At 47.0% G+C, this 14991-nt stretch overlaps 1 protein-coding gene across 1 annotated transcript in view; it reads left to right on the top strand.

Moving 5' to 3' along the window:
• Nucleotides 1–14991, top strand: part of LOC121585135 (succinyl-CoA:3-ketoacid coenzyme A transferase 1, mitochondrial-like) — a 109028-nt gene that overhangs the window by 10264 nt on the left and 83773 nt on the right. Inside the window, exon 4 of the mRNA XM_041901503.2 lies at nt 12942–13077. Within this exon, the coding sequence (XP_041757437.1) occupies nt 12942–13077 (136 nt within the window). The remainder of the gene's footprint in view (nt 1–12941; nt 13078–14991) is intronic.

Below are 14991 nucleotides of genomic sequence, written 5' to 3'. Positions count from 1 at the left end.
GGGGTCAAAGCACCTTTCACAAGGGGTCATGACCTTGAATGACATAGTTTTCCAACCACTCCTAAACTGTTTTGATTGTCTATCGATGTAGTGTTGTCCAGTCTTAAAGGGTCAGGGGAACTGTTTTTCACCAGTGACCAGATGGAGGGACTGACCACTGTGCTGAGTGGTTGGCTAGTTTCAACCCAAGCTATCAGTGAGGATGAACTAATCCTGCTAGACGTGTGGTGAACTGCAGGACCAACTCTCTAAGGATAATAATATAATACTAATACTAATAATATGCCATTTAGCAGACGCTTTTATCCAAAGCGACTTACAGTCATGTGCGCATACATATTTACGTATGGGTGGTCCCGGGGATCGAACCCACTACCCTGGCGTTACAAGTGCCATGCTCTACCAATTGAGCTACAGAGGACCACAGGATGACTCACTGACTGGAACAAAGTGTCTAACTGTTTGTCTTCAGAAAGCAGAGAAATGTTTCATACTTAATTAATGTTGGCCTACGACTTATCTACAACTGCACGTGTGTAGGTCTAATGTGAAGCAGTGGGACAAGACTGTGAATCTAATAGTAGTTGTGGGCATGGTGCCAGGGTTATATTCTAGTCTCTTCGCCTGCTCCATTTCAGTGTGTTAGTTTATAAAGAGATGACTTTAGCACATCCCAGTCATGCCACAGTAGGTGGATAAAATAATTTGGCCACAGAGCAAGCCGTTGTTTGATTTCATTGGCTTGTATTTGGTATCATTTCCTGGCCATGTTGAGCTATGAAGAGGACATCCACCGAAAACGTTTCCCCTGCTACTCGTTCTATGTGCCTCCCTCTATACCTAATCTCTTTCATAGAAACCGGAAGAACCAGTCATTCTAGAGCAGGGTTCCCCAACTGGTGGCCTGTGGGTGGTTTTATTTGGCCCCATAGTTTTCTGAGCAAAAACATTTTCATTGTTTTTTAAATTTTCATTGTTGCACATAAGACTGTATAAACACCAGTAAATTAGCTACAAGATTGACATTTTGGAAATCTGTTCCCAAGTATTCCCACGCGTAATAGAGCGACACATCATGAGCGTACACAAATGTAAGCAAGGTTTGAAATGATTATGTTTTAGTCAAATATTATATCTGTTTAGGATTCTTGCGCTAAATTTGCAGTCTACAAATTATTTAGTCCCATGGCTGAATCTAGTTGATGATCCCTGTTTTGTGAATTTGAATAAGTTAAAATGTCTGGGTACAGGCCTATACTCGAACAAAATAGACTATTTGATATGTCTACTAGTCAGACATCCGTCAGGAATCTGAGAGGGAATGTTTTTTTAATAGGCATAATAGAGAATAAAATGATTTGTGGTCTTCTGTTCTCTGAACCCTGTGGAGTTCTTGTCCTTCAACCTTTCTGTCAGTCGGTTTTTGTCTCATTCTTTCTTTCTCTCTCTCTTTAGATAATAGTTTTAGTTTTTCAAACAGATTTCTTAATTATTTTATTTCAGTTTACAAAATTGTTTTTTCATGATTTGTTTTGGTTTTAGTTACAGTTTTAGTTTACTATAATAACCTTGGTCTGAGTTCCATGAAGCCAAGATATAAATTTATACATTTTAGTCATTTAGCAGGCGCTCTTATCCAGAGCGGCTTACAGGAGCAATTAGGGTTAAGTGCCTGGCACTACGCTCTTAACCACTAAGCTACCTGCCGCTATGCACTTATATCTTGCACTTATTATGTGTCTTTAGTGAAGTGCTTATACGGGTAGAGAAACAGTTTAGTCTCGACTGTAATTTGACCAGTCGGTCATAAGAAAGGCAGGTGACACATTGCTACCTGGAGTTAAACATAATTGTTTTATTTACTGCAGATCACTACTATTGGTTAATGACTGTCACTCAGAGACTATTGTGACTGCTGGCCTGCCGCACATCTCAGCCTTTCTTTGTCAGGGCAAATGGGCACATTAGTTTCTATGCCCTGTTGAGGCAACTGTGTAAACCATTGTGACTGCTCTCAGCACAGCAGTAGCTGTATCAGGCCATTTGTTCAACTTCCAAGAATCAATGAAGTGGGCAACATTTTAAGTCCAACAGATATGCCTACACTACTTACGATGTGTCATGTTTCACTATATCTTAGAATGGAAGAAGGAACTGTCGTGGAAATTCTAATCAATAATGATGAGAGACAAGGTCAACCACCAATCAGGATATTACTTTATTCAAATGTATTAATAAGTTAGTAAGGGAGGCGGGTCGACCCAACACTCTTGAGTGTTGGGTGGAGAGCTCTGACATACAGACAATACAAATATATTTTATAGCACGATACACCCTCTCAGTCTACATGACAAACAGCAGATGTGTGGAATGAGTCAAAAGGTTAGGATTTGTATGAAATAAATGAATAATTCACAGCAGACAGTATCTGCTATGAAGACTATTATCATTGAAACCAGGGTTTGGCCCCCAAGACAAGGTTCTTATCAACTATTCATAACAGATCTCGTCCCTGGTACCTTACAGACACCAATTCAGCCTATGAAAATGCAGGCTCAGTCAGACCAGAGACATCTCCCTCTCACACACCATTAATCATGAAATGGAATGTGGCTGTTGGTTTTATCACCTAGTATTCCCTAAATCAATTGCCAGGCCCAGCTTCAGAGACTCCTCTCAGTTAACACAGACACAGAAGATAGAGTTTCTAAGAAACCTATTCTATTGCATAAAACAGGAATAAACATAATTGTCAGTGGGTGCTGTAGGTGGGTGTGGTGCAGGAATCAGGCGCAGGACGCAGAAGCTTAGTCCAAAAGACTTTAGTGAATACTCACTCAATACACGAGCCAAAAAGCCCAGAGACGAGAAAATACGCACACAGGCGTAAACCAAAATGCGCACTAACATGTGCGAGAACCCTCCTAAACAGAGGAGGAAAACAATGAAGTACAGATGACCAACAGTAGCGCACAAACACGACATCAAGGACAATCACACACAACACCTGACAAACACAACGAGAACTTATAGGACACTAATGAGCGCTAAACGAAAACAGGTGTACAACATCAAGACAAAACCAAACGAACATCGAAACATACAACGGTGGCAGCTAGTACTCCGGAGACGACGACCGCCGAAGCCTGCCCGAGCAAGGAAGAGAGGCAGCCTCGGCCGAAACCGTGACAGTACCCCTCCCTTGACGCGCGGCTCCAGACGGGACGACCAGGAGGACGCGGAGCAGGGCGCGTCGGGTGACTACGGTGGAATTCTGTCAGGAGAGACGGGTCCAAAATGTCTCTCCTCGGCACCCAGCACCGTTCCTCCGGGCCGTTGCAGGTGGACGTGTGCAGCGTTCCACGTCTCCTCCGAGCGCCGCACCCACTCATCCACCGTAGGAGCCTCGATCTGGCTCTGCTGCCATGGTGCCAGAACCGGCTGGTAACCTAACACACATTGGAAAGGGGTTAGGTTAGTTGAGGAATGGCGTAGGGAATTCTGGGCCATTTCTGCCCAGGGAACGTACCGTGCCCACTCCTCTGGCCGGTCCTGGCAGTATGATCTAAGAAACCTACCCACATCCTGGTTCACACGTTCCACCTGCCCATTACTCTCAGGATGGTAACCCGAGGTGAGGCTCACCGAGACCCCCAAACGCTCCATAAACGCTCTCCAGACTCTGGAGGTGAACTGGGGACCTCGATCAGACACAATATCCTCGGGTACCCCGTAGTGCCGGAAAACGTGGGTGAATAGAGCTCGAGCGGTCTGTAGGGCAGTAGGAAGGCCCGGCATAGGGAGCAAACGACAGGCCTTAGAGAACCGGTCCACAACGACCAGTATAGTAGTATTCCCTGCGAGGGGGAAGGTCAGTGACGAAGTCCACCGAGAGGTGAGACCATGGTCGTTGTGGAACGGGCAGGGGTTGTAACTTACGCCTAGGCAGATGTCTAGGCGCCTTACACTGGGCGCACACCGAGCAGGAGGAGACATAAACCCTCACATCCCTCGCTAACGTGGGCCACCAGTACTTAGCACTAAGGCAGTGCACTGTCCGGCCAATACCAGGATGTCCTGAAGAGGGTGACGTGTGAGCCCAATAGATCAATCGATCCCGAACCTCGAGCGGGACGTACGTCCGACCCTCCGGGCATTGAGGAGGACTAGGGTCGGTGCGCAACGCCCGCTCGATCTCAGCATCGACCTCCCACACTACCGGTGCCACCAGACAAGACTCCGGCAGTATGGGAGTGGGCTCCACGGACCTCTCCTCCGTGTCATACCGCCGAGACAGTGCGTCTGCCTTACCGTTCTGTGACCCAGGGATGTACGTGATCTTAAATACGAACCGGGCCAAAAACATGTTCCACCGCGCCTGGCGAGGGTTCAGTCTCCTAGCTTCCCGGATGTACTCCAGGTTACGGTGGTCAGTCAAAATGAGAAAAGGGTGTTGAGCCCCCTCAAGCCAATGCCTCCACACCTTTAGGGCCTGTACCACGGCTAACAGCTCCCTGTCCCCTACGTCATAATTTCGCTCCGCCCCGGACTGAGCTTTTGGAATAAAAAAGCACAGGGGCGGAGTTTAGGTGGCGTGCCGGACCGTTGCGAAAGCACGGCTCCTATACCGGCCTCTGACGCGTCCACCTCTACCTGAAATGGTAAAGAGGGATCCGGATGCGCCAGCACCGGAGCCGAAGTAAACAGGTCCTTCAGCCTCCCAAAAGCCCTGTCCGCCTCGGCTGACCACTGCAAACGCACCGGACCCCCCTTCAAAGAGACGTTATGGGAGCTGCCACCTGTCCAAAATCCCGGATAAACCTCTGGTAGTAATTTGCAAACCCCAAAAACTGCTGCACCTCTTTAACAGTGGTTGGAGTTTGCCAATTGCGCACGGTTGACACCCGGTCAACCTCCATCTTCACCCCTGACGCAGACAACTGATAACCCAAAAAGGAGATTGACTCCTGGAAAAACAGACATTTCTCTGCCTTGACATACAGGTCGTGCTCCAACAGCCTCCTCAACACTCGGCGCACCAGGGCCACATGCTCGACTCGGGTAGACGAGTACACGAGAATGTCATCTATGTACACGACAACCCCCTGCCCCTGCATGTCTCTGAATATCTCATCCACGAATGATTGGAAAACTGAAGGAGCGTTCATCAACCCGTATGGCATGACAAGATACTCGTAATGCCCCGAGGTGGTACTAAACGCTGTCTTCCATTCATCGCCCTCTCTAATGCGCACCAAGTTGTAAGCGCTCCTGAGATCCAATTTTGTGAAAAAACGCGCCCCGTGCAATGACTCCGTCATGGTCGCAATCAGAGGAAGTGGATAACTGTATTTCACCGTGATCTGATTGAGACTACGGTAATCAATGCACGGGCGTAACCCTCCATCCTTCTTCTTCACAAAAAGAAACTCGAGGACGCAGGGGAAGTGGATGGCCGTATGTATCCTTGTCTCAGAGATTCGTCTATGTAAGTCTCCATAGCTCTCTTCTCCTCTTGAGACAGAGGATACACATGGCTCCGTGGGAGCGCAGCTCCTGCCTGGAGGTCTATCGCACAATCTCCCTGCCTATGAGGAGGTAACTGCGTCGCCCTCGACTTACTGAACACAATAGCCAAATCCTCATACTCGGGGGGAATGTGCAATGCGGGCACCTGGTTTGGACTCTCCACCGAGGTAGCCCCCACGGAAACACCTAAACATCGACCCACACACTGGGCAGACCACTCCATCAGAGCCCTCTCCTGCCACGAAATAGACGGATTATGGATACTCAACCAGGGCATTCCCAGCACCACCGGGTACGCAGGCGAGTCGATCAGAAATAGCTGGATAATCTCCTCATGACCCCCCTGCGTACACATCCTAAGTGGTGCCGTGACTTCCCTGATCAAGCCCGAACCTAACGGACGGCTATCTAGGGCATGAACGGGGAATGGGACGTCAACAGGAAGAAGGGGAATCCCTAATTCTACACAAAATGTTCTATCAACAAAATTCCCAGCCGCGCCTGAATCTACCAGCGCCTTATGCTGGGAATTAGGTGCAACCTGTGGAAATCGCACAGGTATACAGACGTGCGCAACAGAGAGCTCTGGGTAAGTGGGGCGCCTACTCACCTGGAAGGACTCCCCAGTGCGGAGCCTGTCGTCTTCTCCCCTAGGAGACCCTCCCCAGCACCTAGCCGCGGTGTGTCCTCCACGGCCACAGTTGGTGCAGAGGACGGCCCCCCTCGTGCTCCGACCCCCTCCTCTCTCTAGCGCCAGCACCCCCGAGCTCCATAGGGCTCGGCTCGGAGGTGCTGGAGGATGGAATGGACGGACCCCCCTCGGAACGTCCGCGGGTAGCCAGCAGGGTGTCCAGCCTGATGGACATGTCCACTAACTGATCGAAAGAGAGGCTGGTATCCCTGCAGGCCAGCTCCCGACGGACGTCCTCTCGTAGACTACAGCGGTAGTGATCGATGAGGGCCCGCTCATTCCACCCTGCATCTGCCGCTAGAGTTCGGAATTCTAAAGCGAACTCCTGGGCGCTCCTCCTCCCCTGCAGGAGGTAGAACAGACGCTCCCCCGCCGCTTTCCCCTCAGGTGGATGGTCAAACACAGCCCTGAAGCGGCGGGAGAACTCGGTGGCCAGGTATAGCTCCACCTGTAGAAGGAAGCCCTGACACCCGGCAGCGGTCCCATCATAGGCCCTCGGGAGCAAGAGCCGAATTCCCCTGGGTTCCGGAGCTTGAATGGGCTGACTGGCCGATGGTGATGGCACGGGAGGTGGAGTTGTGGGTGTCCCTCTGGTCTCCCAGCGTTGAAGGGTGTTAATCACGTCCTTCAGGGCGGTCCCGATACGAAGGATCTGATCGTTCTGCTCACGGACCCTATCCTCCAGAGACTCAGGTGCTGCTGCGGCTCCTGCTGATTCCATCCTTAAGGTGTGTGATTCTGTCAGTGGGTGCTGTAGGTGGGTGTGGTGCAGGAATCAGGCGCAGGACGCAGAAGCTTAGTCCAAAAGACTTTAGTGAATACTCACTCAATACACGAGCCAAAAAGCCCGGAGACGAGAAAATACGCACACAGGCGTAAACCAAAATGCGCACTAACATGTGCGAGAACCCTCCTAAACAGAGGAGGAAAACAACGAAGTACAGATGACCAACAGTAGCGCACAAACACGACAGCAAGGACAATCACACACAACACCTGACAAACACAACGAGAACTTATAGGACACTAATGAGCGCTAAACGAAAACAGGTGTACAACATCAAGACAAAACCAAACGAACATCGAAACATACAACGGTGGCAGCTAGTACTCCGGAGACGACAACCGCCGAAGCCTGCCCGAGCAAGGAAGAGAGGCAGCCTCGGCCGAAACCGTGACAATAAGCGTGTAGTTTTTCCACTATAGAACCCAGGCATAAACTCTCATAACTTTTTTGTGCAATCAGGCCAGCGGTAGTGAAGCTGTATCTGTGTCTGTATGTAGCTGTCTACGGCTCTGGCTTGGCTGGTTTGTCTGTCTGTCAGGAGGAGGTCTGCACCTCCTCTTCCTGTGACCTTTAGTAACCCCTATAAGTTTTTTGTAGTCATGTGAGCCCTGTGGAAGACATAATGGAGTCGGTGATGGGGAAAAACAAGGGTAGGGAGGGGCAGGCAAGGAGTTGGAAGAAAGATGGGGAGGCAAGAAACTCTCTACAGAGTGGGAGGGAGAGAGGGTTCATTGAGGTGAATTTTTATTCCCCCTAATGCTCTGCCTTTTCACGTTTTTGAGGAAAGGTTGTTATTGTGGACGCGTTTCGAGTAAGATTGTATGCAAACTTTCTGTGCAAAGCTAACTTTCATGGAGGCCTTAGGTGATGTATAATTGATTTCCGTTCTCACTTTGTCAGTACGTGTTCTAAGTGTAACAGATGTGACCGTTACGGACGCTTCAGAACATGATCAATGACTCACTAGTCAGCATCACTGCATAACACGATCATGATAAATGTTCATGCCCTTCCTACTGCTTCCGAAGTGTGCTTATGTTAGCAAACAAGCTAGCGGGCAATCTTTATCTGTGTGTGTGTGTGTGTGTGTGTGTGATCTATTTCGCGTGTACTCATATGCTCATATGAACTGCAATGATGCGTTGTTCTGCTAACTGGAGCGTTGCATGTGATCACATGTCATAATAAAGGTCTTAAATTCATAAGAAACGTTCACTGGTCATGCTGAGTTTGTTTACTTCCTTGAGTAACTACGGGTACCCCTCCAGTGACAATATTGGTCTGTATCTGTGTAGTCTGCCCTGCGCGTGCTTGTGAACTGCAGCTTTCAAGCCTCAGGTGATTTACGATCTGACAAGAAATGTCTACGAAAGTGCAAACCCTGTGCCACTGGTAGGTTATATATATATATATACATTTCTTTTTTTTACCATTTCACATAATGAAAATGAAGAACTTTAACCCTTCATAGGAAAGACATCAACATAATGACATATGTCAAGATATAGTAGAGATGATAAGGGATGAGTGAGGAATGAGTCCAGTTATCTCAAATAAACAAGGGAATGAAATGGGTGTATCATTCCCTGAGTCTAGGGTTAAAGGTATACACTGAGTCTACAAGACATTAAGAACTGCTCTTTCCATGCCATACACTGACCAGGTGAATGAAGATGAAAGCCATGATCTCTTATTTTTATTTTTTTATTTCTAGATTGACAGTCTGTGGACACTTATCTTTCGGTTGAAGTGCCATAGTGGATATAGGTGATGGGTTTAAACGCAATGCCGGAAGTCTCTCATTCTCATTGATCCTCACGGTACAACTGAGATGGTAAACGCCATCAACCCCAGCACTCAGAAACACGTACTGAGCATGACTGAGTGCCCGCTGTTGGTCAGGGAGAGGTACCGTCTGAACGACATGATGCGGTCGTCCCGATGGTGTAGCCCGATAAGAGAGAGAATCTAGCTTGATGCCTAGGTATTCTTTTCTTTGCATGGGCACCACATCGCTCTTGAACCCAAACTCAGAGAGGTAGGTTTTTCTCAGAACGCTGTTGAGGACCTCTGCGGATCCCGTGGATTGAGACGCACACACTTACTCATTCAATGGTTTTCCTTTATTTTTTACTATTTTCTACATTGTAGACTAATGGTGAAGACATCAAAACTATGAAATAACACATATGGAATCATGTAGTAACCAAAAAAGTGTTAAACAAATCAAAATATATTTGAGATTCTTCAAATGGCCCCCCTTTGCCTTGATGACAGCTTTGCACACTCTTGGCATTCTCTCAACCAGCTTCATGAGGTAGTCACCTGGAATGCATTTCAATTAACAGGTGTGCCTTCTTAAAAGTTAATTTGTGGAATTTCTTTAATTCTTAATATGTTTGAGCCAATCAGTTGTGTTGTGGCAAGGTAGGAGGGGTATACAGAAGATAGCCCTATTTGGTAAAATACCATATTATGGCAAGAACAGCTCAAATAAGCAAAGAGAAATGACAGTCCATCATTACTTCAAGACATGAAGGTCAGTCAATCCGGAAAATGTCAAGAACATTGAAAGTTTCTTCAAGTGCAGTCGCAAAAACCATCAAGCGCTATGATGAAACTGGATCTCATGAGGACCGCCACAGGAATGGAAGACCCAGAGTTACCTCTGCTGCAGAGGATAACTTCAGTAGAGTTACCAGCCTCAGAAATTGCAGGCCAAATAAATGCTTCACAGAGTTCAAGTAACAGACACATCTCAACATCAACTGTTCAGAGGAGACTGTGTGAATCAGGCCTTCATGGTCAAATTGCTGCAAAGAAACCATTACTAAAGGAAACCAATAAGAAGAAGAGACTTGCTTGGGCCAAGAAACACGAGCAATGGACATTAGACCGGTGGAAATGTGTCCTTTGGTCTGGAGTCCAAATTTGAGATTTTTGGTTCCAACCGCCGTGTCTTTGTGAGATGCGGTGTGGGTGAACGGATGATCTCCGCATGTGTATTTCCCACCGTAAAGCATGGAGGAGGAGGTGTTATGGTGTGGGGGTGCTTTGCTGGTGACACTGTCTGTGATCTAGTTAGAATTCAAGGCACACTTAACCAGCATGGCTACCACAGCATTCTTCAGCGATACGCCATCCCATCTGGTTTGGGCTTCGTGGGACTATCATTTGTTTTTCAACAGGACAATGACCCAAAACACCTCCAGGCTGTGTAAGGGCTATTTTACCAAGAAGGAGAGTGATGGAGTGCTGCATCAGATGACCTGGCCTCCACAATCCCCCGACCTTAACCCAATTGAGATGGTTTGGGATGAGTTGGACCGCAGAGTGAAGGAAAAGCAGCCAAAAAGTGCTCAGCATATGTGGGAACTCCCTCAAGACTGTTGGAAAAGCATTCCAGGTGAAGCTGGTTGAGAGAATGCCAAGAGTGTGCCAAGCTGTCATCAAGGCAAATGGTGGCTATTTGATTTGTTTAACACTTTTTTGGTTACTACATGATTCCATATGTGTTATTTCGTAGTTTTGATGTCTTCACTATTATTCTACAATGTAGAAAATAGTAAAAATAACGAAAAACCCTTGAATGAGTAGGTGTTCTAAATGTTTTGACCGGTAGTGTATCTCTAGCTTAAACTGACAGATTGTTATGGGGATTTTGTTATTATGCTAATAAATATTCTGCAGGGCCACGGAAATCGACTCTAGGTTAACGGAGAGGAGATATCCGGTAGGCTTGGGCGGTATACCAGAGAATTTCGAAAAAGCTACGGGATGGTTTTTAAAACTAGTTTTTCAATACATTTTTAATATTTTGATCTACTTTTTAAGTTAATACCTGCAGTCAACTTGTGCAATATGTTAAGAGAGAAAGTAGATTGCGTTCTTCATTTCACCTGTCACATTATTTTACATGATGAAACTTAACATAGTTCCGTAGAACAGTTGAGCCAGTCACGTGTTTGTTTGTAAATGGCACAACGGGAGAAAGTAGGAGCTGGTGAGTCCATAGCGTTCTATATCTGTCGGCGGGTCTGTTGTGCGGCGCACATGAGGTGATGAAGTTCAACTTGTATGCAATTCACTACTAAATGTTTGATATCTTCTAATGGCTTTCTGTCAGAAGTCAAAGAGCTCTGTATGAGTTATGTACCGCTGCCATTTTTTCCCTGTGCTTCCTACTAGCGTTTTTTTCCCCTTCTCCTTTCCTCTCCCCTCTGCTCCGTGTACACGTGCTGCTACTCCTTCAGAAAAGCATGCATCACAACTTTGTTCATTTGCACAATTTCCCTCGCTCACTTTCGCTTATAAATGTCCACAGTCACCGACAGTGACGTTCAGTAGCTACTAGCTATGCTTGTATAACTTTATGAGCTGGATTTGCCTGTCTTTGCAATTAGTTATGTTGGTTTTCGCTCATTAGCATTTAGCTAACAGCGTCTGTGATTTTGCCATTAGTTTGTGCTAATTTTGTTAGCGTTCTGGTAAGCGGTACAGTGGCCTTTCCTTGTGTTTTTAGCGCCCCTTGTGTGATATGCCGGTAATACCGTAAATCCCGGGATGAGAAAAAGACAGTATGATGATATGAAAATCTGGATACTGCCCAAGCCTAATATCCTGCTCTAGTATGCAAGCCAAGTCGCCAGTCGCTATTGAAACCACGTTGATAACGGGCGGCTTCATAGCATACTGCAGTCTGTTCCCAGACCCAGTGCTGGACTGTGCATATGCGTCAATTCCCTGCTCTTATCGCATACCGGTAATGGGGCAGGGGAAGGCGCCCTGTGAGGGGATAGCAGGCTCCATGGCTCCGAGAAATTGTATTCCTTGAGCAAAGTGTAAGCTAGTTAGCGTTCACCTCGTAGCTAATTAACACTCCGCTAGCCGGAGAAAAGCATGTGCTTCCCTTGTCTCTCAACAAACAAAGCGTCTCTCGACCGTCGCGCTGTGAAGTAAGGGTGGTCAGTCTAGTCAACACAGCACGGGTGAACGTGGGTTGAGCTAAACGCGAGAGGATGGCTTGCAATTCTACCCTTGCAGGTGGAAAAGCTAGTTTGGTAAAGCTAGTCTTGCGGAAATTTATCCCGGTTAGCTAAGCCTTACGGCAAGAGCTAGCCCTTTATAGTGTCATTAGCTAGCTTTCCAGTTAGCTAGACACGAGATGGGAGCTAGCAATATTACCATGTTGCAGCTAGTAATGCTGGTTTGGTTAGCTTGCCTTACAGTGAGCTAGCCAGGTTAGCTTAAGTCTTGCGGTGAAAGTTAGTCCTTTGTTAGCGTGGTTAGCTGGCCTTGCAGCTAGATAGCCAGGTAAGCTAAAGCCTTGCGGTGAGGGCTAACCAAGTCTCGATAGCAAGCCGTGTGACACTAGCTACAATGGGGACTGACGAGTACAAAATGAATTCTACTCGAAGCAAAATCTTCCTTTCGGTTAGTACTCCACACTATCGACAGGAGCTGAGGTCCTACGTTTGGCAGCGTTAACCTCACAGTTCGCCTGAGAACATTTCAGTAGGAAGACAGGAATCTAGTTGTGCTGAGGAGAGCTTCTTGTGAACATAGTCACTGCCGCAAGGAAGAGAGGCCAGAATGACCAGTTGGCGGGCAAGTGGCTCCCTGTATTGAGGAGAAGAGCTCACCTCATTTGCCGCTCGACCTATGTCTCCAACAGACGCTGTGTGATTGCATACTTCGAGCTTGAGACCCGCCCTAAGGCGTATCCCATAAGTGACACATCGAAATGAGTATTATAAATAAAATCCAACAAGTATTTTTTGTAAAAGATTGGGAATAATATTAATCCACCTGGGTAGGGTGAGTGTATGTGGTGCATCATGAGGCAGCATACCCTGAGGAGCTGATAATGTGTTTGTTCTCTCTGTAGGCTGAAGTAAGTGTGTGTGTGTGTGCACGTGCATTGTCTCCCTGCAGGGTGGATAACTTTGGACTGGGCCTGCTCCTACAGACCAAACAGATCAAGAGGATGATCTCCTCCTACGTGGGAGAGAACGTCGAGTTTGAGAGACAGTACCTGTCTGGGGAGCTGGAGGTGGAGCTAACGCCACAGGTGACACGCACGCACACACATACCTCCTTGCTTCACTAGCCACCAGTTGTGGCTGCTTCGCATGATGTATTGTTGTCTCTACCTTCTTGCCCTTTGTGCTGTTGTCTGTGCCCAGTAATGTTTTTACCATGTTTTGTGCTGCTACCATGTTGTGTTGCTACCATGTTGTTGTCATGTTGTGTTGCTACCATGTTGTTGTCATGTTGTGTTGCTACCATGCTGTGTTGTCATGTGTTGCTGCCATGCTAGGCGGTTGTCTTAGGTCTCTCATTATGTGGTGTTGTGTTGTCTCTTTTGCCGTGATGTGTGTGTTGTCCTATATTTTATTTATTTTTAATCCTGGCCCCCGTCACCGCAGGAGGCCTTTTGCCTTTTGGTAGGCCGTCATTGTAAATAATAATTTGTTATTAACTGACTTGCCTAGTTAAATAAAGGTTAAATAAAAAATAAGTACAAAAAAGGTTATCCATTCGACTTATTCGAGGTCATATACAGTGGGGAGAACATGTATTTGATACACTGCCGATTTTGCAGGTTTTCCTACTTACAAAGCATGTAGAGGTCTGTAATTTTTATCATAGGTACACTTGAACTGTGAGAGACGGAATCTAAAACAAAAATCCAGAATATCACATTGTATGATTTTAAAGTAATTCATTTGCATTTTATTGCATGACATAAGTATTTGATCACCTACTAACCAGTAAGAATTCCGGCTCTCACAGACCTGTTAGTTTTTCTTTAAGAAGCCCTCCTGTTCTCCACTCATTACCTGTATTAACTGCACCTGTTTGAACTCGTTACCTGTATAAAAGACACCTGTCCACACACTCAATCAAACAGACACCAACCTCTCCACAATGGCCAAGACCAGAGAGCTGTGTAAGGACATCAGGGATAAAATTCTAGACCTGCACAAGGCTGGGATGGGCTACAGGACAATAGGCAAGCAGCTTGGTGAGAAGGCAACAACTGTTGGCGCAATTATTAGAAAATGGAAGAAGTTCAAGATGACGGTCAATCACCCTCGGTCTGGGGCTCCATGCAAGATCTCACCTCGTGGGGCATCAATGATCATGAGGAAGGTGAGGGATCAGCCCAGAACTACACGGCAGAACCTGGTCAATGACCTGAAGAGAGCTGGGACCACAGTCTCAAAGAAAACCATTAGTAACACACTACGCCGTCATGGATTAAAATCCTGCAGCGCACGCAAGGTCCCCCTGCTCAAGCCAGCGCATGTCCAGGCCCGTCTGAAGTTTGCCAATGACCATCTGGATAATCCAGAGGAGGAATGGGAGAAGGTCATGTGGTCTGATGAGACAAAATTAGAGCTTTTTGGTCTAAACTCCACTCGCTGTGTTTGGAGGAAGAAGAAGGATGAGTACAACCCCAAGAACACCATCCCAACCGCGAAGCATGGAGGTGGAAACATCATTCTTTGGGGATGCTTTTCTGCAAAGGGGACAGGACGACTGCACCGTATTGAGGGGAGGATGGATGGGGCCATGTATCGCGAGATCTTGGCCAACAACCTCCTTCCCTCAGTAAGAGCATTGAAGATGGGTCATGGCTGGGTCTTCCAGCATGACAACGACCGAAACACACAGCCAGGGCAACTAAGGAGTGGCTCCGTAAGAAGCATCTCAAGGTCCTGGAGTGGCCTAGCCAGTCTCCAGACCTGAAACCAATAGAAAATCTTTGGAGGGAGCTGAAAGTCCGTATTGCCCAGCGACAGCCCCGAAACCTGAAGGATCTGGAGAAGGTCTGTATGGAGGAGTGGGCCAAAATCCCTGCTGCAGTGTGTGCAAACCTGGTCAAGACCTACAGGAAACGTATGATCTCTGTAATTGCAAACAAAGGTTTCTGTACCAAATATTAAGTTCTGCTTTTCTGATGTATCAAATACTTACA

The sequence above is a fragment of the Coregonus clupeaformis genome, unplaced genomic scaffold (genome assembly GCF_020615455.1).
Source record: "Coregonus clupeaformis isolate EN_2021a unplaced genomic scaffold, ASM2061545v1 scaf0011, whole genome shotgun sequence".
Classification (NCBI taxonomy): domain Eukaryota; kingdom Metazoa; phylum Chordata; class Actinopteri; order Salmoniformes; family Salmonidae; genus Coregonus; species Coregonus clupeaformis.
The sequence above is the reverse complement of the archived record's forward strand: the minus strand, read 5'-3'. Positions and strand labels throughout refer to the sequence as shown.